The following is a 21,614-nucleotide window of genomic DNA, read 5'->3' as shown; positions in this document are numbered from 1 at the left end:
AGTCATGCTAAATTAAGTTGTCAGCAAAGGCTGAAAAAAAAGGAAAGGTTAAGAAATGTCAGGGTCTCTTTGGTTCATCTAATTTTTGAAGGACATACTTCGCCTGGATCTCACTTTTCCTTGTAATAGGTATTTTCATACCTGTCTTTCCCCTGAGAGTAGGTTCTGTTTTGTATCTTTTACCCTTGGCATCTAGCACAATACTGTGTATACGGAAGGCATTTAATATATATGTTCAACTGAACTGACATGAGTACCTTGCTACTACATTGTTTCTGTAAGTCAAACTTTATACAATCATTAATCCTTAAAAGTTGGGAGGGATGCTAGAAGATAGACACAAAATTAATTATATACTTTCTGCTTGAAGACTTCTAATGACAGAGATCTCAGTGCTTCAGTTCATTTCATTTTTGGACAGGTTGTAACCTTACTCTACATATCAGTGCTAACTCAGCTCGATGGAAGAACATAACATACCTGTCTCATATTTTCCACAGAATAACCAATCAGAGGATCAAGGATTTTGAGCTACAAAGGACCTTACTTGGGCCTTATCTGTTCAACCCCTTCACTTTATAGATGAGGAAATCAAAGAGAACTGACTTGCCCAAGGTCACGCAGGTAACAAAAGATCTGGGATTCTCTGACTCAAGAGGTTCTCCTGATTGTAAAATCCAGCACTCTTTCTATAACAGGCAGCTGGGTGTTACAGTGGGTAAAGCACTGGACCTGGAGTCAGGAAGAACCTGAGTTCAAAACTTACTAGCTGAGTGACCCTGGGCAAGTCAGTTACTTAAACCTCTGTTTACCTCAGTTTCCTTATCTGTAAAATGGGGATAATAATAGCACCTACCTCCCAGAATTGTTGTAAGGATCAAATGAAATACTAATTGTAAAGAGTTTAGCAATGCCTGGCACATAGTAAGAGCTATAAAAATGTTAGCTATCATTATTATCATTACACCATCCTTCAGGATAGTTATCATCACCACCCACTTTCTCTTAGTCTAAAAAACTCTAGCTCCCTCAACTAACGTATGTTTTCCTGACCCTTCTTATACTGGTAGCTCTCCTCTGCACATGCACTTGCCAACTCTAAAAATATAATACTCAAAAAATGGACCCAATATTCCTATATGTGGTCTGACCAGGGCAGAATCTATTATCCTCCTTTGATATGGACATTATATTATTACAAATGAGGCCTGATAATGAATTATCTTTTAAAAGAAGAAACAAAAAGCTGTATTGTGTAGCATTACAGCTATGGTTACTATCGCTATTTTTCACATGACACGCTGTAATATCAGGTCTCTCTTCTACTGGATTTAAATATCTTTTTAAAAAATCTAAACATAAGAATGATTTATACTTATCCTATTAAACTTCGTCTTGTTGGTTTCACCTAATATTCTGCATTGAGATCTTTTAAAATCTTGGTTCTGTTGTCATTTTCAGTTGTTTTAGCTACAAATTTGACCAGCAAGTCCTCCATCTTTTCTTCCAAGTCACAATAAAAATATTTCACAGGACAGGGCCAAGAAACTCTGTGGCCTACCCTAAGTTCATCACGACAGCAACTTTCACCCAGGCTTACATCTTCCTACCTATTAATCATCACTCTTTGGGTTTGGGTGTCCAATCAGCTTTGAATCCATCTAACTGTACTATCATCTAAAACATATTTATTTAGCCTGGTCTTCTACAATATAATCAGATGCTTTTTTACATTAAATTAAGATATATCATATCCATAGCATGCCCTTAGCTACCTAACTAGTAACCATATTAAGAAAGGAAATAAAGTTAGTCTGACATATGTTAGTGAACGCATGATGACTCTTAGTTATTATTTCTTTCTTTGGTAACATTAAAAACAGTCAAGAAGCAATTAACACCCAAATGTTGAGACATATATGACATTTTAAAAATTGCTTACAATCTAAATTGCTTATAATTTATGTAATTCAAAGTTACTTTAGCATAAAGTATCCCTTATTGCCAGTTTCTCATTTCAAGAGTTAATAGTTATACCATACCTGTTGAGTTCATTTCTTATATCTAATAGTTCTTGTCGCTCAGTTTTCATTGTGTCCTTCTCTTCTGCTGCCAGATAACGTAATCTCATGTGTTCTAGCTCTTCCTGTTGCTTTTTAAGACGGGCCATTTGACTCTCTTGCTCACGCTAAAAAAAATTATTAAATACTTAACATTAAAGAATAAGCACATTTTAATTAGTCTTTGACTTGAAATTATAATCTTTTTTTGTGCAATTCAAATAGTAGTATGTCCCTTTAAGATCAAACCACATGTGACGTTATTTCTTTGAGCAGAAAAACAGATGACTACTATAATAGGATTTCTGTGATAGGTTATGAGTCCCATATTGGTTATCTATAGTCAGCTGGAGGGTTCCACTGGCTCTTGGAGGGCTTCCGGTACACTGGGTAGGCCCACTGTGGCAAATTTTTGGTAGAACATGGATGACAATTGCATAGAGGGAGTAGCCATGGATGGGCTGTATCACTGGCACAAACTCCAGGGCTGATGAAATCACATACTTATTTGAGTATTTAATCAAATGAGTCAGAGTAATAGCAGGTCCACTTATATGTTCTCATTATAGAAGCTACAATACAATCTTCATAAATACAATTCTATGAAATGACAGTATCAGAACATGATAAACAATAAAAAGCAACATCAGCAGTACTGTCTACATTACCTAATGCAAAATAAAGCAAATTTACTCATAAATACTTAATGACTGAACTGAATTTCTAAGAGTTAAATTCGATAAGAATCTCATAATTCCACATTTAAGTCTATAGGATCATAAATTTTGGTTTTGAGCATTTTTATCCCTACTTTGAAGATTTCTTGGCTCTCCTCTTTTCATGCTATACTGTCTCACTTGGTAATCTCATCAGCTACCCTGGATTTAATTATTTTCTTTATGCAGATGAATTTCTAGATCTATATATCCAGACTTCACCTCTCTCTTGAGTTTATCCTGCATCAAAAATTTTTATATCTCAAATTCAATAGGCATCTCAAACTTAATATGTTTAAAAAAAGAACTCAGATTTCCCCCCAAACTTTCTCTCTTCCAAATTTACCTATTACTGTGAAGATACCATCATTTACTAAGTGTACAACCTCAGGGTCATCCTCAACTCCACACTCTGGCTCATACCATTTATCCAATTTGGTGTCAAGTCTTCTCATTCTACCTTCACATCTCTCCTCTATTTTTCCATCTTTCCCCTACATAAACATAGCCCTAGTTCAGGCTTTCACACCTCTAATCTACAATAGCTTTCTGCTTCAAGTCTCTCCCCACTTCAATACATGTTACATTCACTCACCTGCCAAAGTGACTTTTCTAAAGCACACCAGTGGAGCAGGTCACTCATGTTTCCTTTTCTCCCTCCCCCCAGTCCATAAACTCTAGGGGCTACCTGTTAACTTCAGGATCAAATAGAGAAGCCTATTTTTTAGCCTTTAAAGCAGCTCTCACAACTTGGCTCCTTCCTATCTTCCTAGTCTTCTTAGGATCTGACTCCCCTCCATGTTCTCTGCTACTCAGGGACAGTGGCTTCCTCACTGTCCTCAGACATGGCCATCTCTCCACCTGCTACATTTTCACTGGCTGTTCCCCATGCCTGTAATTCTTTCCTTCCTCACATCCATCTCTTGCCTTCTCTGAATGCCGTTCCTGGTCCCCCTTAACGCTAGTGCCTTCCCCCTGAGGTTCTTTCTATCTTATCCTTTATATACCATATTTGTACATAGTTGTTTGGATGTTTCCAGTTAGATTGTGAATGTTTTTCTCTTTGTATCCCTAAAGCTTAGCATAGTGCCTGGAACTTAAATGCTTCTTGATTTCAGTATCAATGACCTGAGATATAAACCTAATCAGTGGAGTCTCAACACATCCAAAACTGAACTTATTATCATTCCCCTAAAGCTTTCCCCTCTTTCTAACTTTACTATTAATGTCAATTACTATCCTCCCAGTCACACATGCTCAAAACCTACATGTCACCCTTAAATCCTCCTTCTTTCTCCACTCATATCCAACCAGTTGCCAAGTGCTATTGTTTCTGCCTTCACAATATCTCTCCTGCATGCGCACGCACGCACGCGCGCACACACACACACACACACACACACACACACACACACACCCCCTCTTCTCTCCTCTGCCACTGCCATCACCCTCCCTGGTGAAGGCCCTCATCCCCTCATGCCTAGACTACTGTAATACCCTGCTGGTTGCTCCCCTTGCCTCACCTCTCCCCACTCTAGTTGATTCACCACTCAGCCACCAAAGCGAGCTTCCTCAAGCACACGTCAAACACCTCTTTCTCTTTCTTTCAATAAACCCTCCCCTCTTTCGATAAACTTTGGTAACTGCATATTACCTCCAGGATCAAATGTAAAATCCTCTGCTTGGTTTTTAAAGCCCCTCTTAATCTGGCCCCTGCCTACCTTCCAGTTTTCTTATACTTTACTCCCCTCTACATGTACTCTGTGATCCAGTAATACCAGCTTCCTTTGAGTTTCTCCCAACTGTAGGCTTTTTCACTGACTGTCCCCTATGTCTGGAATAATCTTCCTCACCTCTACTTCCTGGCTTTTTTCAAGTATCAGCTAAAATTCTACTTTCTATAAGATGCCTTTCCTAGTCCCCTTTATTTAATGCTAAGGCCTTCCTTCTGAGATTACCTCCAATTTATCATGAATAGATCTTATTTGTAGAGTTGTTTACACATTGTCTCCCCCATCAGAATGTGATTGCAGGACTCCCCTGAAAGGCTAGAGCAGTTTGTGCTTTTCATTGTATCCCCAGTGCTTAGCATAGAGCCTAGCACAGAAAAAATTCTTATAAATGTTTATTGGGGTCTACTATAGATTTAAAAAAAAGTAATTAATTTCCTTTTTACTATGACAGCTACAGGTAGAGGGATGTGGGATTAAAAAAGAGTAAATACATTTAAGTCCACACATCCTGTTATATGGTTAGTATTGTTCTTTAACATTTTTCTATTTCTAGTCTCATAGACTGATTTATTTCATATACTTCAGCATCTAAAAAATTGCCACTGGGAAAAATTGGACTATGAAATTATATTCCTGCTTCCTGTTAACTGATTTACCAGTTCTGTTGTAAAACTTTGTAAAAATTCCTTTACTAGCTCTCCTATGAGACAGGAAGATGGTAAAATACATGACTATATGATACGAAATTCTTTAGCTAAAGTCAGTCACCGAGACCATCTATCAAAGGAGCATCTAAAATAGTAAAAGAATACCTATGAAATCAAGGTTTCTGAAGTGAAGTTTTACAGCGGCATCATGGTTTACCTAAGCTGACCATGAAGTCACATTTTTAATATCTTCCTTAAGTAGACCAAAAATCAAAACTAAACTAAAAAATGGAAATTTTAACATGTTGTTTTCAAAAGACATTAGAGTTTTATATTTTGAGAGAACTGCAGAGTTCTGGATAAATGTGCATAAAATTAAAATGACTCAATTTATGTCTTCTATATTAAAATCTTACATTTTCTAAAGCACTTTATAGCTCAGTTTTCTCACAACTCTGTGAAGTGGATAAATATTTTTATTCTCATTTTATATATTTAAGACAAAGGCACCGAGGGACAACATCAGACAGCGAACAAGTGCCAGGGCTGGGATTCTGTCTGACATGTTCTGATTGCACAACTTTCTTGTAACAAGCTTTGTTTTACCAGTGTTGAAATGACCTATATCAAAATCCAAATCCATTGTTCTTTCTTAACTTTAGAAATTCCCAAGTAAATAAGTTTGTTGAAAGTGAAATTATTCTTTAAGTGGTTTATGAAAGGTAGACTTACCAATGTTAGTAATTCATGCTTTTCATAACGATATGAAATAAAAATGTATACTATACTAATGTATGAATACAGTTATATGGGGAAAGGGTGGTGGTGGTGGTGGGAGATCTTAATAACAGCTACACTTTGCTACTACAAAAAAAAATTACAGGTAAAATTGCTCTGCCTTTCTACAAACCCATAAATGAAAACAAAGAAACCATAGTAAAATTAGATATTTTCTATTGTATTGCCTACTTCCTAGATGCATCTCATTGGCGATATGCAAATGGCAGTTAATAAATACCTAATGAACTGAATGACTAGTTTGGTTCTTAGTAATAAATTCTATTAATCCTTGAGAAATTTATTTTGTCATTGGTTGAGGATTCTTACCTAACCCAAACTGAATTACTTAACTTTAAAATAATTTCCTAAAAATTAAAGAATTTTCACCTTTCTCCAAAACTTATTGGGAATAACTGAAAAAATTCTTACTAATGTAACATTTAAAGAGAAAATAAAATTAAGAGCTAGCAAAAGAAATCCTCTCTGCTGCCAGGTGTTCTGGGTAAAAAGCTCTTCCACCAAGAGAGCACAATCTTTATTTTACCATTGCCGCCTATAAATCTGGAAGGAAGATGTAAACATACATATATACTAGACTAAACAATAGCTAAAAAGTGGCCACTACTCACTCTCCTACTCACAGATACCAAGCAAGTCTGTGGGAAAAACTTGTAACTGAAGCTAAGGAACTCAAGTCAAGTTTTCTGAAAATAACCCAGAGCTGACAAGTCAGTAGGAGGGCCTGGATGGTTTCAAGACACAGTTTTTAACCAAGACTTGGCCTTCCAACCACTTTTTTTCCAACAAAGATTTATATCCCATCTTTGGCTAAATTACTTATAAATTAATCAAATTAATTACTCTCAGTGGATAAGCAAGAGACTGGACAAGATAGCACCCATGTCAGCCAATGAAGTCTGTGTTTTTTTAAACTTAATATATCAGCTTGTTTTTAAACAGATCTATAATAAACATATATAGCAAAGAACTTATATGCAAAAATTTCAGGACTGTTTCCTTTCTCAGAAAATACTTTAATATATACATATATATAATGAAAATATTAAGTTTTCTACATTAGAGAGGTAAAACTACTTATTTCTTTCAAAAGTGATTCACTTTTTTTTTTAAAAGCACAGTTGCCCCTTCTTCACACATAGGCAGGTTATTAAGATTCTAAAGGGCACCCACAACTCTAAAAGAATGTTCAGTGCACTGAAGAAGTAACATACATACCCCATCACAGAACAGGAGGCACTGGGGAACATTCCTTGCTTATTTTCTCAATAAATTAATTTTGATTAAAAAAAAAAACAAAAACAACAACATATCAAAACTATTTCTACATAATCTACTACATGGGGGGGGCAGTAAAAAAGAGAAAACTATTAAATTGCTTCTGAAGTTTTCAATAATGTATGTCATTTTATAACCAGTGTCACACTTCACCCCACGATAACAAACAGAATGTCTCAGTATCCTTTATTTAATTTCAAAGTTAGAAAACATTTTGTGTTCCACTTATTTTTATACTGTTGTAGCGGTAGTTTAACTTAAGTTAACAAAGAACAAAAAAATCTCATACTTTGGAAACAGTGACTTTTATGGTGGCAAAGAAGATGAAAAGAGAATTTTTCTAAATACTTAACTAGTAGATTATGCTTTTTTAATTCACAAATTGACTGTACTAGGTCACCTTTGAGTAATGGAAAGCTCTGTTTAAACATTTCTTTGGCAATGGGCATAAAGCATTAGATCTCATTTCTACAACTTGCCAGCTGGGTTTTGTCATTAACATTTATTAACCATCTACGATAGGGCTTTCAACGTCTAATCCGCACGATACAAATGTTTTGTATGGTCTTCCAGAGGGCTTTGGTGTGACAAATTACTGGCATGGATTACATCCCCGTGGCTATTCACCAGAGGCAATGCAAAATTAACATGGTACTAATCCAATTTAAACAAGAAATTGTACAAACTATCCTCTGAACAAAAACAGATCAAGAATTCCAATTTTATATTCAATCCACAATAAATGTGTTTTTAATCAAGAGTTTTTGGAAAAATTCTGAAGTGATTTTCACACCAATGAAAAGTGACAGCCTGTCCAAGTCCAAACTTAAACTTTCACCTATACAACATCACAATTTGTTAAGCACTGGCACAATTCTCTGAGTTTCTTTACCCTTTTCCTACAGTGGTGCTTCTCAAGCTGTGATCTAACACTAAGTTTCAGTACAAAATGGTAGAGAACAGACTGTTAAACAATTATGAATTTTTTAGATTTTTTAAGAGAACATAATTATTTTACTTTCTCATGTCTTAAATTCTATAGCTCTGTTAAAATTTTTTTTAGCAATTTATACATATACAGTTATGAATGCTACTCAAAAGGTGAAATTTTTTTCCATGGATATTACTTAAAACATGTCATGATTTTAATTGCCACTAAATTATTGCTTATAAGTAAAGTAATATTATTGCACATTTCTTCAAATATATTAACAAGAGAGGCAATGTAGCAGAATGAATGCTTGAGTTAGGGTCAGGCGACCTGGGCCCTTATGTGTGAACTCAGGCAAGACACCTACCTTCTCTGAGGCCTCAGTTTCTTCATCTATAAAATGAAGAAGTTGGTTGGACAAAGGTGACTTAAAATCCTATAAAGTCTATCCTAACCAAACTGATCAAAACTGTTCCTTTATATTAACAGACATTTTTTACTCCCTTACCATTATAATCAATAGCGCAGGAGCACAATTTACTTCTGTGAATTGCCCTATTAAGAGATCAGTAATCAAACTGGTCTGTATAACATTACTCGGTTTTTTGAATAGGTGGTCTATACTCACCGTCTCCATTTCCTTACCACCCATTCTTTTCTTAATAACACAATGTGGCTTTCATATTTACTATTTTCTTGAAATTACTACCATGACTTCCTCTTTAGACAAATTCAATAACAGGGGGTCTTTTCTCAGTTTTCTCCTTACTATTATCATAGTTACATCTGAAACACCTCCTGTATTCCCCCTTCCCCTTTCTAGGTTTCTTCTACCTTGGTTTCTATGACACTATAACTATCCAGGTTTCCTCTTATCTTCCCAGCCATTCTTTTTCTGTTCTTCTTCTATCACCACCTGTATGTGCGCATCATCTCATAATTCACATTTTTCACTCAACCTCTCATTAAATTTACTTATTCTTACTGTCCATACTGTTTACTGATAGTTCTCAAATCTGTAACTTTATTCTTTCCAGTTTCTTAGCTGCAGTTGAATATAGGACATTTCTTGAAATTAGTATAACTAAAAGAAAGTAGATCTTTTTGCTCCCAAATCACATACTTCCCAACTTTCTATTATTATTGCACTAAAATCTTCTTGGTTTCTTAGCCTTCCAAACAAAGTTATTTCAACTTTTCTCATTCATCCTCACATCTATTAACCTTGTCCTGTTTTGCTTTGTTTTTTTAACTGTAATTTTTCTTTTCTGTTTTTTTTTTTTTGGCTAGGCAATGGGGTTAAGTGACTTGCCCAGGGTCACACAGCTAGTAAGTGTTATGTGTCTGAGGCCAGATTTAAACTCAGGTCCTTCTGAATTCAGGGGTGGTGCTCTATCCACTGCACCACCTAGCTGCCCCTTTAACTGTAATTTTTCACAGGTGCTTCTCAATTTCTATAGCCATAACAAGAAATACCCTGGTACAGGTCCTCAGCACTTTTTGCCTAGAACAATCCAACAGCTTTAAAGCTGGTCATTTTTCATCTACTCATTCCTTCTAATTCAAAATTATAAAGCTACAGGATTGTACTAATATTTTTTGAACAACTTATAACAATATACTTATGAATACTATACCAAATATCACATTTCTTGCCTTCTCAATGGAAGGGGGAAGAAGGAGAGAGAGGGAGAAGGAGGAAGAGAATTTGGAATTGAAAAACATTTTTAAAACATTTAAAAAAACTTTTTAAAAGACTGCTATCCCAACAATGAAGTTTTTTTCATATTAAGAAAAAGAATAGGGTATTACTCTGAATGCCACTAACTTATTTTGTCTTGTCAGTCAGTAATCATTTATTAAGCACCTACTATATGCCAAAGAACTCACAATGGCTCTCTACTATATCAAAGCTAATATATATATATATATATATCAAAGCTATATTTCCCAGTATAGCATCTAAGACTATCAGAAAATGCTTCTTTAACTTCGTTTCTCAATTCTTGTAACACAGGCTGATTACTACTTAAGACTCTTCTCTCTTGTGCCATCAGTCCCTTCAGCACTTATGTAGTCAGTTGGTACTATTTTATTAATTTTCCCATCTAAATAGTAGGCTCCTTGAAGGTAGTTTAGCTTTTTTTTTTTTAAACAGCTCCCTATCGTGGTACTTTGTAAATGTTAGCTGACAAGTCTTTAATCATACTTAATACAGCATAACATGTACATGTTAAATGCTATTTGATAATCATGAAGAAAGATTGGGGGGGAAAAAACAAAATAGCTTATATGACAGAACAAAAATATAGATACTGGACAAAAGCCAAGTTTAGGATAAAAATGAATCCTGACTAACTTTTAAGATGTTCAAATGTTTAGATCACCGAGATTAGTCTCAAAATAAAGAACCTTGTTTGTACCTTATTTGACCTTAAGAGTTTGAGAATCTCCCTCCACTCCACTGGATACACTTTGCCTCTACATTCCTTTGAAAGCTTTCCATCAGTAACTGTGTTTGGATATTTTGTCTCATAATTGTAAATAGTCCACAAATGTCCCTCTGACAGATGTCTCTGCTAGCAGGCTCTTTGTTTCACGTTACCGTTTTTCAGTAGGAGGAAGGAAAGAAAAGCAAAAGAAAACAAACCAAGAAAAACTACGAGGTTTTCACACTTTACTTTTTCCCAACTACAGAACAATCCTGTTCATGTCCTTTACCCTCATTCCCTCATGGCTAGACTACTGCAATGTCCTATGTCCCTATGAATTAAACACATGTTATATCCTTAAATGGAAGACTGATTATTCTCATTCTTTTCCACATGAAAAAAACACTGATATTCTCAGTGGAAAAGAAACTCACCAAAAAAGGGGAGATGAGCAGCAGTTGGTTATAAGTAAAAATGGAAGAAGAAAATATGACTTGGTGCATGGCCATAAAGACATATTCCCAACATCCTATGGGTGAGAGTAGAGTAAGATGGCTACCCAGTTAAAAATAGAAATGCCAAGTGGTTTTAGCTTCAAGAAAAGAAAAGTACTACTCTATACTTTAAAAGAAGAAAAAAAAATTCCTATACCTAAAAATAAACTTTCTCGAATTTTAGAAGTTTGACAAGAACTAATATAATACCAAATGTATGAGTCTAAAAAACTAAAAAGAAAAATCAAACATTAAAATAAAAACAAAGTTCAATGAGCTACATACCTGCTTTAATCTTGCAAGTTCTTTCAGAGCTCGACTCCATTGCTGCTTGTAATGTAGTTTAGATTTAGTTGCTGATTCCAACTTTCTTTCAAGTTCAACCTAATAGTAATTAAAATCATATCAAATGAAACGCTATGCCACAGTATACAATCACTGAAAGATAATATACACAAAGAGTCTGCCTAAAGAAAAGAGTTTATGTAGTGTAACAAATGACATAATCTAAAACTGTTATATAATTTAGTGTAAATATTATGGCACACGAACATTTTCTTGTTTAAAATATAGCCTTATTTTTATGGTCTAACAGCCTATACACAAAGGACCTAGATTACTGTAAGCCTCCAGACAGTTACTATAAATGTGCTTAATATATGTATATTATATAAAGATCTTTTGTGTCGTAAAAAAAAAATTCCTTTTTTTCTATTACAAAAGCAGTTTTGTTAGCATTCCAGTTTAACTGGCACTCTGGATTCTTAGAAACAAATTATTCCTTTGGATAAAAGCCTCTATGTGGAATTTGGTTCTATAATATAAAAGAAAATTAAAAGAGAGCTGGCATAGATTATTTTTATAATTGTATTTTATAAAATCCTAGACCAGATAAAACAGTAAGAATGTTTTATCAAAAGTCAGGTTCCTAAGGAAAAGTGTAGTAAAAGGTACTTGAAGAATGCTCTAAAGTAAACACAAACTAAAATGCAAAAATGTCTTAGACAATATGCATGGCTTTTGTTTTCAATTGTTTCTCAAATATATAAAGAAAAACACTAAAATTGTTTAATAAAAAATGATTATTTTTACTTGCAGCAGGCAATCTGTTGTGCATGAACTGGAGCCAACTTGGCTATGCTTTTGGAATGTACTTTCTCAAAGTTGCAAACCACGTACCAAGCAAATTAATGAAGCCAACAGACAGTTTTACTATTTAAGTGATAATGTAAAAATGTGCCTGTTAGAGTAAAATAGTGACTTAACAAGCCAGCTTTTTAATGCAAAATAATCCAATCTTTCCCACACCACTCCCAACGTTTTTAGAGAATGAAGACTCTTCATTATCCAAAAAAAAAATCAATCTTCAGAAAATTCATCTGTAAATAATATGATGGGAAAAGCCCAAAGTTAAATTCCAGATAATATTAACTATTTTGTTACCTATACACGAACAGACACACACATTTATCAGAAGTAAGGTGTTCACTATTTTGTTATGGGTCTTTATGATTTACAAATAGCACTTTGTATTTCACATTAAAATTTATTCATCCACATTTAAGTAATAAAGTACTTGAGAAAGCACCATAATAATAAAAAAAGACTTTTTTTTGTTTGTTTCTGCTCCTTCTTTAAAGTTTGCAGAATAAGACTGGTCTCTTCTGATTTCGAAGGGGTTTGCAATGAAATTCTGAATGCTCATATTCTATTCTGCACTTCAACAGGAAGGGTTAGTTAGTATACAAGTTCACTAAAATTCTAATAGTTCAATGATTGGTTCTTTTTTTTTCTGGTTTATTAAACAACTACACAGCTCTTTATATGCTATTAATCAAGCAAAAAATATTTATTAAACACCTAACATGTGTTAGGCACTGTGCTAGGTACTGGAAGACACAAATACAAAAACAAAAGAGTTCCCACCCTCAAGGAACTTAGATTTTACCAGGGAAATACATGTCTACACACAAATGAAGAAGAGATACAAAATAAATAAGGGTTTGGGGCCACTCACACCTTGAACAGACCTCTTGAAAAAGGTGGTACATGAGCTGAGCCTTGAAGGGACCAGAAATTTCAAGGTGCAGAGGGGATGAAGGCACATTCCAGCCATGCAAAGCCAGGATAGAAGACAGAACATCATGTACCAGGAAAAGCAAGCAGACCAGCCTAGCCTGAATATACAGTGCATGAGTGAAAGTAGTGCATATTCAGTCAGGAAATGTAGTTTGGAATCAGATTGAAAGGGTTTTGAAATGTTAATCAAGAAGTCTGTATTTTATCTTGGAGACAACAGAGAAACATTGAAGCTCATTGAGTAGGAAAGTGATTGTCACATCTGTATTTTAGGACTATCAATTTGACAGCTGGGTGGAGAATGGATTGTAGTGGGGAAGGACTGAAAGCTGGGAAAGCTCAATCAGAAGTGATTCTAATAGTCCAGGTAAGAAATGATAAGGGCCTGAATTAGGGTGGTGGATATATGAACACAAAGAAGCGGACAGATGTAAGAAATTCAGAGAAGGCAGAATTGATGAGACTTGACAACTCAGGGAATATAAATGAGGGTGAAAGAAATGGGGGGTAAATGAGAAAGAAGAGTCAAGTATAGTTCCTAGGCTACAAATCTAGTGACTAGAAGAATAGTGAGTGTTTCCTTCAACAAAAATAAAGGAGTTACCATTTGCCCTGCTGCTGTGCCCTTGAGGGCCTTTCCAACTACCCTGCAGCTGAATCCTTCTCCATGTTCTGTCCTCCTATATTTCCTATCTTTGAGAACAGGGACTGTATTGATTTTCTATCTGTATCTCCAGGGCACTTAATGTTATTATTTTCTTTCTGCCCATTCACAAACTCAACATCCAAAAAGAGCTCATTATCTTTCCTCCCCTAAACCTTCTTCTCTTTATGACTTCTTTGCTTATGTTGAGGGCACCTTCATCCTTCTTTCTACTCACTCAGGTTCACATCCTCAAATTCCTCCTTACCTCTTTCTTGTTCACTCTCACTCAGTTGCCTGATATTGTTCTTCAAAAATTATCTTGCCATCAGCCTCACTCTCTTTATCACAAAACAATTCAGGTCCTCATCACCTTTTACCTGGACAAATGCAACAGCCTCCTAACTGTTCTGCCATCTATATTCACTTCCCATAAAACTTCCAAATTAATATTCCTGAAGTATAGGTATGACCATGTCACGTTCCTACTCAAGAAAATCTAAAAGCTCCCTCTTGTATCTAGGACAAAAGAGAAATTTCCCTTATTTGTCTTTAAAGTCCTTCACAATCTGGCTCCAGCGTACCTTTTTGCATATTATTCTTATTCATACACTCAACATTCCATTCAAATAAGACTCTTCCCCTTTCCCTCAAATTACTCTGCATATATTTTGCATTTAATTTTCTATGATTGTGACAGATTATATTCCCCAAAGAGAACGTATATTCCTTGAGAGCAGTAACTGGTTTTGTCTTTGTATATCCATCACCTAGTATAGTGCTTGGACATGTAGTAGGGATAGAATATCTCTAAGGTTTTTTTCTACTCTAACAATTTGTGAATCTAGTTTTATATTTTGCTATCCCCTTAGCTCCAAATTAGACTACTGCCTGCACCCATTTTTTGCCATCTGCTTCTTACATTTTTCCCTCTGCTTGAAATGTCCTTTTTCCCCTTCTCTAGCTGTTCAATTCTGTCCATTTTGCAATACTGAACACAAATGCATGTGACCCTCATCCAATCATAATCTCTGCTTCTCTGAACCCCTAAAGCACTGTACCTATCATACATCACTTTTAAATTCCAACTTTTCAAACAGTTATAACTAGACTGTAAGCCTTATAAAGGCAAGAGTTGAGTCGTGTTCATCTTTGTGTCCCCAATAATTATTAGAAGACGGTAACTTGGACAAAACTGGTGTTGAATAAACATTTCTGAATAAATGAATCAATTAAAATACCTGTTTATAATAAAAAGACAGTAAGAATTTCTAGAAGGCAGAACTTAATATTTTCCAATGGCCTACTAGATTACATGAAGTTAAACATTACATAAAGAAAACTGTTCCTCTAAAATTCAGGCCACCTAATAGTGTCTATTTAGATAAAAAAAATTGTAGGATTTGAGAAAAGCTGGTTACCTGTGTCACAACCTTTGCCCAAATACCTTTTACTATTCTGCTAGTTTAGGCCTGGAAAAATATGATCATTGGAAGGAAGCATATCTGATTTTATAATATACTGATAATCCTTCGTGTTTAAAAAAGCATTTCATGATATTTAAATAGAAAAGATCGATTTTTTAAAAAATTGCCCTTAACATACGAGCTCAATTACAAAGATGTTGAGGGCTTCCATTATCTGGCATTGTACAGCAAAGAGCAGATTGGGAATAAAAAGAGAAGTGTCAAGTGATAAGGAGTACCAATCAGGTTGATATTACTATTTTCTTCTCCTTCTTTCCCTCACCTCCAGCAGCATGATGACAAACTTCTCTTTAATGGACAAAAAGTCACTCTTGAGCCAGAGGGTCATTATGATTTTGGCTGTAAGCTGGCTTGTCTTGTTTTTCAAGAGGAAAATATAAATAAGATTTTAATGTTTTATCTGAATAATAACTACCTTGCAGGAGCAAATACAATCATCATTACTGATTCTACCAACTACATTAGAATTAGATGTTTAAAATGTGAGGTCAGTGACAGAGAGGGTACCTTAAATGTGCTTCAAGTTTTTTACATAAACTCTAGCTGTTTATGCTATTATTCTCAGTCAGTTTTTTAACTGATAAAGAATTATTTTTTTTTGATAAGAAGGAATATGAAAAGCACAGATTACATAAAATCTTAATATCAAACCTAGATATAACCTGACCACTTAGTTATATAACCTACAGCACCACCTAGAGGCAAAAAATCTTGAAAACAGTCACAAAAAGAACATAAAAGCCTACCCAATTAAAAGAAAATTCACAGTCGTTGGGAGTCACAGAATTTTAGACCTTGATAGTGGCTCTAAATAGTCCAACCCTCTCATTTTCCAGGTTAATCAACATTTGTTGAGTATTTAATATGTATAGGACGCTAAGCCTGGTTTTAGGGAGACAGATATTTATGTTCACTGCCCTTAAGTTTACAATCTAATAGTGTTTACATGAGTGACAGTACCATTACAGTTACAATTTAAGTTATAAGATGAAACTAAATATTTCTAATGATTTCAGTATCTGGCATCACACCATAACGATATCTGCAAATCAGTTTCTGAATATTTTCTAAAAGGACTAGTTATATAGCATTTACGTGTAGAAAGAAATTTATATCTACTTATATCTTCTAACACTTTGAAGGAATCTATTACCTTTACCACTAAACCTGAAGTTGGAAGATTTTTGAAAATAGCTAACTTTAAAAATTAATCACAATGTAATATTTATATAGACACACTATCTGGGGGGGAAGGGGGAGGAGAAGGATCAAAGTCCAATTTGTTTTGAGTAAATACTTATGTATTTGTTTAAACAAACAAAAACCCTTAATCCATTAGTCCCTTTATGGAATTTCTCAGAAGACAAAAGTTATAAGCCTATCTACTATTACATTCCTTTCCCTGCTAGTAATACATGCCTCTTGCCTAAATTTTAAACTCTTGCTTTCATAGATCCCTGTTGTATCTCAAACTACTTTCATAGCTGTAAACCCCTTGTGCCTTCCCAGTGACAATTTTTTCCTTTATTCTCATTCCTTTGTAGCTCAGTTCCCACTTTCTACCTAGCTGCCTCTCTTACTTAGGAAGATCTGAGTTCAAATCTTGCCTTAGATATTTACTAGCTGTGTGATTTTGAGCAAAGCCACTGAAACTTCTCAGTTTCATCCACTGTAAAACAGGATAATATTTATCTCAGGGGATTATTCTAAAGGACAAATGAGATAATGTATGCAAACCACTCTGCAAACTTTCAAAAACTGTCAGTTATTATTATTATTATTATTGCTACTCATATCATTATATTATGCCCTACTTTATGCTGATCAGATTCTCTTACATTTGCAAGATTTTCCAAACTTAATCCCCTACAGTATCACTCTAACTGAAACCTGTCTTCCCTAAAACACAACTTTCCCCATAGTCCTTTCCAATGGAGTTTATTTCTTTTCCCATTCCCCAGGACTTACTTGAAAAGAAAGGGTTGGCCTGATCTATGATACCCTCTTCTTCTCCTGGAACATCAACTTAGCTAAGCCTCCTTTTTGAAGTTTATATCATCCACTTATGCCACCTTCTATACATCCCTACTGTCCTCTGGAACAGTCATTCACCTTTATTTACCATCTTGACAACCAGCTTACAGTTTTCTCTTCCACCTAGAATCCTGTTATCATGCTCAGCAACTTCAACATTTACCCTGATAATCTAATACTGAGAACCCAAGGTTCCTTAATTTTTTCAAATTAAAGACTTCCATCTGCATTTTACTTCTAACACACATGGATACTTTTCCATCATCACTCAAAAAGGCTATACTCCCAAACCCTAAGCTCCTGTGTTCAACCTTTTGTCTCCTCCATTCTTTCAAATCAACAGAACGTGCTTTTTTACATTACTGATATCTCTGTTCCTTCAACCACTCCTTAATCTTCCGGTCTATCAATCCCTTTTTGGCTGTTGTTTGTTCATCCAGGTTGATCCACACACTATCTTCAACTCTGACTTCTTAGCACCATATGGTGCCTTCGCCTTTTGACACTCTGCCATGTTCATATTGCTAATCTCCAAATTATGATTACTACCACTGTCTGTTAGTTCTGTTCTTACTCCTGGACTGTTCAGATTAGTTAATAAAAATCATGACAATTCACTAAAACCCTGTCCACTACAAATTTCTATTATTTAATTTCTACTGGGACCTCACTATAGCTCTGAAACGCATTTATTCCTATTAAGTTTCTAGTGAACTACTCACGACTATTCCAAAACTCTTCTATACTTCACAAACCCTCAATATTCCTTGATCTCAGCAGACAGCCTGACCTCTTAACACATTAAGAAAATCAGGGCCATCAGTCAAAAGCTCCCTTCAACTTCCTTCCTTCTCACTTCCAAATACCTGTCACTATACTCTCATCATTACCTCAAGTATGCATCTTGACCCATCCATTTGTCCTTTCCTCTTGTCACAAGAGATGAGCTATTCCTTTTGATTTCCAAGGCTAACCTCTTTTCCTCTGTGTGTGTTTGTGTGTGTATGTGTTATCAGTCTTATCTCCTCCCACCCACTCTGGGGCTTTGGCCCATTCTTACTTATCCCTTTCTCCCTGTTGTAACTTTCTATCCACTGGCTCCTTACCCCCTACTTTCAAATATGTTGAGATCTATCCTATCCTCTAAAAAGAAGAAAGGAAGAAAGGAAGGAAGGGAGAGAGGGAGAGAGAGAGAGAGAAAGAAAGGAAGACAGAAAGAAAAGAAAGAAAAAGAAAAGAAAGGAAAAGAAAGGAAAAGAAAAGGAAAGAAAAGAAAAAAAGAAAGAAAAGAAAATTATCACCTAGAGCCTGCTAACCCTTGGAGCTACAGTCCCCTTCCTTACCTAACAATGACAAATTAAGGGAACAGTTTATATATTCAATGCCTCACCCCACCCACTTGGGGTTACAAGTTGGTTTCTACTTTTCACCACTCCTAAAAGTTTAGAATGAATTCCTAACCAGCAACTTTAATGGTTTTTTTTTAGTGTTCATCCTCCTTCAATCCTCCAGCATTTAACAATTCTTACTGCTAATGGAAACTTTAAAAAAAAAAACTACGGAGTAATAGTAGTAAGGGTTCAATTCAGGTCAAATTAGATTCTACACTGCATCACATTTTTTTTATATTGTTATAACTGTGGTAAACTCTTTAAAGGCAAGGATTGTGATGTTTTTTCACCTTTGTATCTCTACTATCATCACAATGCTTTGTATATAAAATACGTATTACATATAAGTTGAAATGAATTGAATTTGTAAAGGACTCAGCAGCACACTTTCATGACTCTCTCCATAATTTTTTAAGTCTCAGACCATGAGAAGAAAGAATGCATGATCTTCTTCTGTGTTACAAATGATACACATATTTGATGGATAAATAAAACACTTAAAATATCTAAAGTTGTTAAACCGTAACTTAAACAAGCAAGTTGAATTTGCAGCATAACAGGGGTAAATCAGATAATTCAGAGTCAAATATGTAAAGCACTCAAATTCCAAATGTCTTCAAGTCTTGAAAGTGTAACTTAAGCAATCTTCTTACATAGTAAGATATTCCACTGAAATAGTGCCAGTGTGGTACAACAGAAACTGTGCTGCATTTGGTGGAAAGGACAGCAGTTTAAGTCCCACCTCTCTGGGCTTCAGTTCCCTCATCTGTAAAATGAGAGGGTTTGTATTAGATGGCTCCTAACATCCCTTCCAACTCTAGATTTATGTGCCTGTCAGTAGCATGTATAAGTTATTTATTGACTAGCGTTCTTCAATTAGCTTACCTATTCCCAGTGATACAGTAGTAAGTTAACTAAGGTACCTTTTCCAAGGTGAGAAGATTTATTTCTGACTGAAGACGGATTTCTGGTTTGCTGTTTTGTTGGTCCTTGAAATGCTGGAATTCTTTTTCCAAAGTTTTATATTTAATTTCAGCATCATAAAGCTATAGTAAAAAGATAACAACAAAAAACCTCAAACAACATCCACTTAAGTTAATAATAATATATAAATAAAATATGACAAAACTCAGATCAGCCACAGCTTATTTTAATTTGGTAAATGAACTTCTTTTTAAAAACAGACACAAAAAAATCTTTTTCAAGTATAGTGCTTCTTAGAGAAAGTGTCAAGATAATTTTCAGTTAAGTTTTAGAATTTTAAAAATTCACTCTTAACAAGACCTTCTTTAGGTTTCTTGACTTAATAGAATATACTTCTTAGAAATAGAAAATTCAGTGGTGTTATAATTTTTATGAATTTGATGACAAAGATAACAGGATAAGATAATAAACAAGTCAAATCAAAAGATAATATAAATCTGTAAATTATGAAAATTAGCAAGGTGAGATGAAGAGAGTGATGGATTTGGAGACAGAAAGATTTGACTTGAATCTTGTCTCTAATACTCAACTAGTTGTGTGACCACAGGCAAGTCTCAATCTTTCTGAACCACTTTCCTCATTTGTAAAATGAGGATAATAGATGTAGTTACGTATCTTGTGAAGCAGTTATAAGGAACAGATGAAACAATATTTATAAGGTACTCTGTAAACCTAAAAGTGCTATAAAATGTCAGTCATTATTGTTAGTGGTAAAAATAATAAAGACCTAAAGCATTATATAAAATAACCTTCCTCAAAATACACAATATAAAGTTACACAAAAGTAAATTCGAAATTTAAGAATTTTTTGGTAAGCACTACTATGAAATAAGATATTTTCTTAATTGATTTATGGATATATCAAATATGTCATTAATTAAACCAATGATCAAGTCTCTAAGCCTTTACACTCCACTGCGTTTGAAACAGAAAATGTCTAACCAATGTGGAACCTATACAGTAACTCTAAAGAAAGTCTGAGAAGATTAGATTTTTATTTTATCCCAAAGTTAGAAACATCTCTAACTGAATAGTATACTAAAAAATCCTTTATGTAGTTTCAATTGAGGAACAAATTGAATTTTCCAGATTACCCTTTTAAGTCACCCTTTTAAGCTCTGATACTTTGATATATTTGTGATTTCTTCAGTCTAGATACTTCTTCCTTAAATGCAGGTCACAACCCCTCCACATCTCCTCATCCCCTATAGTTCTTTTCCATAAAAAGGCTTCCTTTGATTCACTCTATGGTTTTTGGGTACCTGTACAGTACTCAGACTGTTATCCCTTCAATCTCACTATGACTGGCCAACCTTCTATTCCAGTTGCACGTATATTTGATGATGATATCTTTCATAGCACTTCTCTTGCTATTGATAATAAGCTACAGACTTACTCCTGTCATACTGTAAAATAAATTTAAATATTTTTGTGAAAATCTAAAATATCTTAAATACCTAAGTATTTTCTTAAATTGAATGAAACAAACATGATTTAACCTTTTATTAATGACTAAAGCTCAGGTCTATCATTACAATTATCCATTATTATACTGTACTGTTAGGCCATTTCCTATACTACAGTGTTCCGCAATGGCATCTCCAGGGGCTACTGAAGCATTTTTTGGTGAGGTTTTCACAAAAGAATCGCAGGAGGCCTGAGTGTTTGGGTGTGCTTTTTGGGTATGCATTTACTGTCAGGCTGTCATTGCTATTTATTGCCTTAGCTTTAAAAAGTCTCTTTCCCAACAACAAAGCTTGTCTCAATTGTATAGAAAATAAAAAATGAACAGGCCAAGTGAAGTCTTCAGTTACAAGTAAAGTAGACAGGCTTTGATGTTTTGGCTTCTCAAAGGCCTTTTTTGTTTACTTCTATGTTACTTGTTACATTCTAGATGACAAAAATTG

General features: G+C 34.7%; 1 protein-coding gene across 1 annotated transcript in view; it reads right to left on the bottom strand.

Annotated features, from left to right (window-relative positions):
- The window catches only part of CEP120 (centrosomal protein 120), a 107,992-nt gene that overhangs the window by 2,033 nt on the left and 84,345 nt on the right, over window positions 1–21,614 (bottom strand). Inside the window, exons 17-19 of the mRNA XM_021009556.2 lie at window positions 19,647–19,769; window positions 11,375–11,473; window positions 2,043–2,188 (exon numbers count right to left, since the gene is read on the bottom strand). Of these exons, the coding sequence (XP_020865215.1) occupies window positions 2,043–2,188; window positions 11,375–11,473; window positions 19,647–19,769 (368 nt within the window). The remainder of the gene's footprint in view (window positions 1–2,042; window positions 2,189–11,374; window positions 11,474–19,646; window positions 19,770–21,614) is intronic.

Source organism: Phascolarctos cinereus, unplaced genomic scaffold, assembly GCF_003287225.1.
Source record: "Phascolarctos cinereus isolate Bilbo 61053 unplaced genomic scaffold, phaCin_HiC Scaffold_4;HRSCAF=312, whole genome shotgun sequence".
In the NCBI taxonomy this organism is placed as follows: domain Eukaryota; kingdom Metazoa; phylum Chordata; class Mammalia; order Diprotodontia; family Phascolarctidae; genus Phascolarctos; species Phascolarctos cinereus.
The sequence above is the reverse complement of the archived record's forward strand: the minus strand, read 5'-3'. Positions and strand labels throughout refer to the sequence as shown.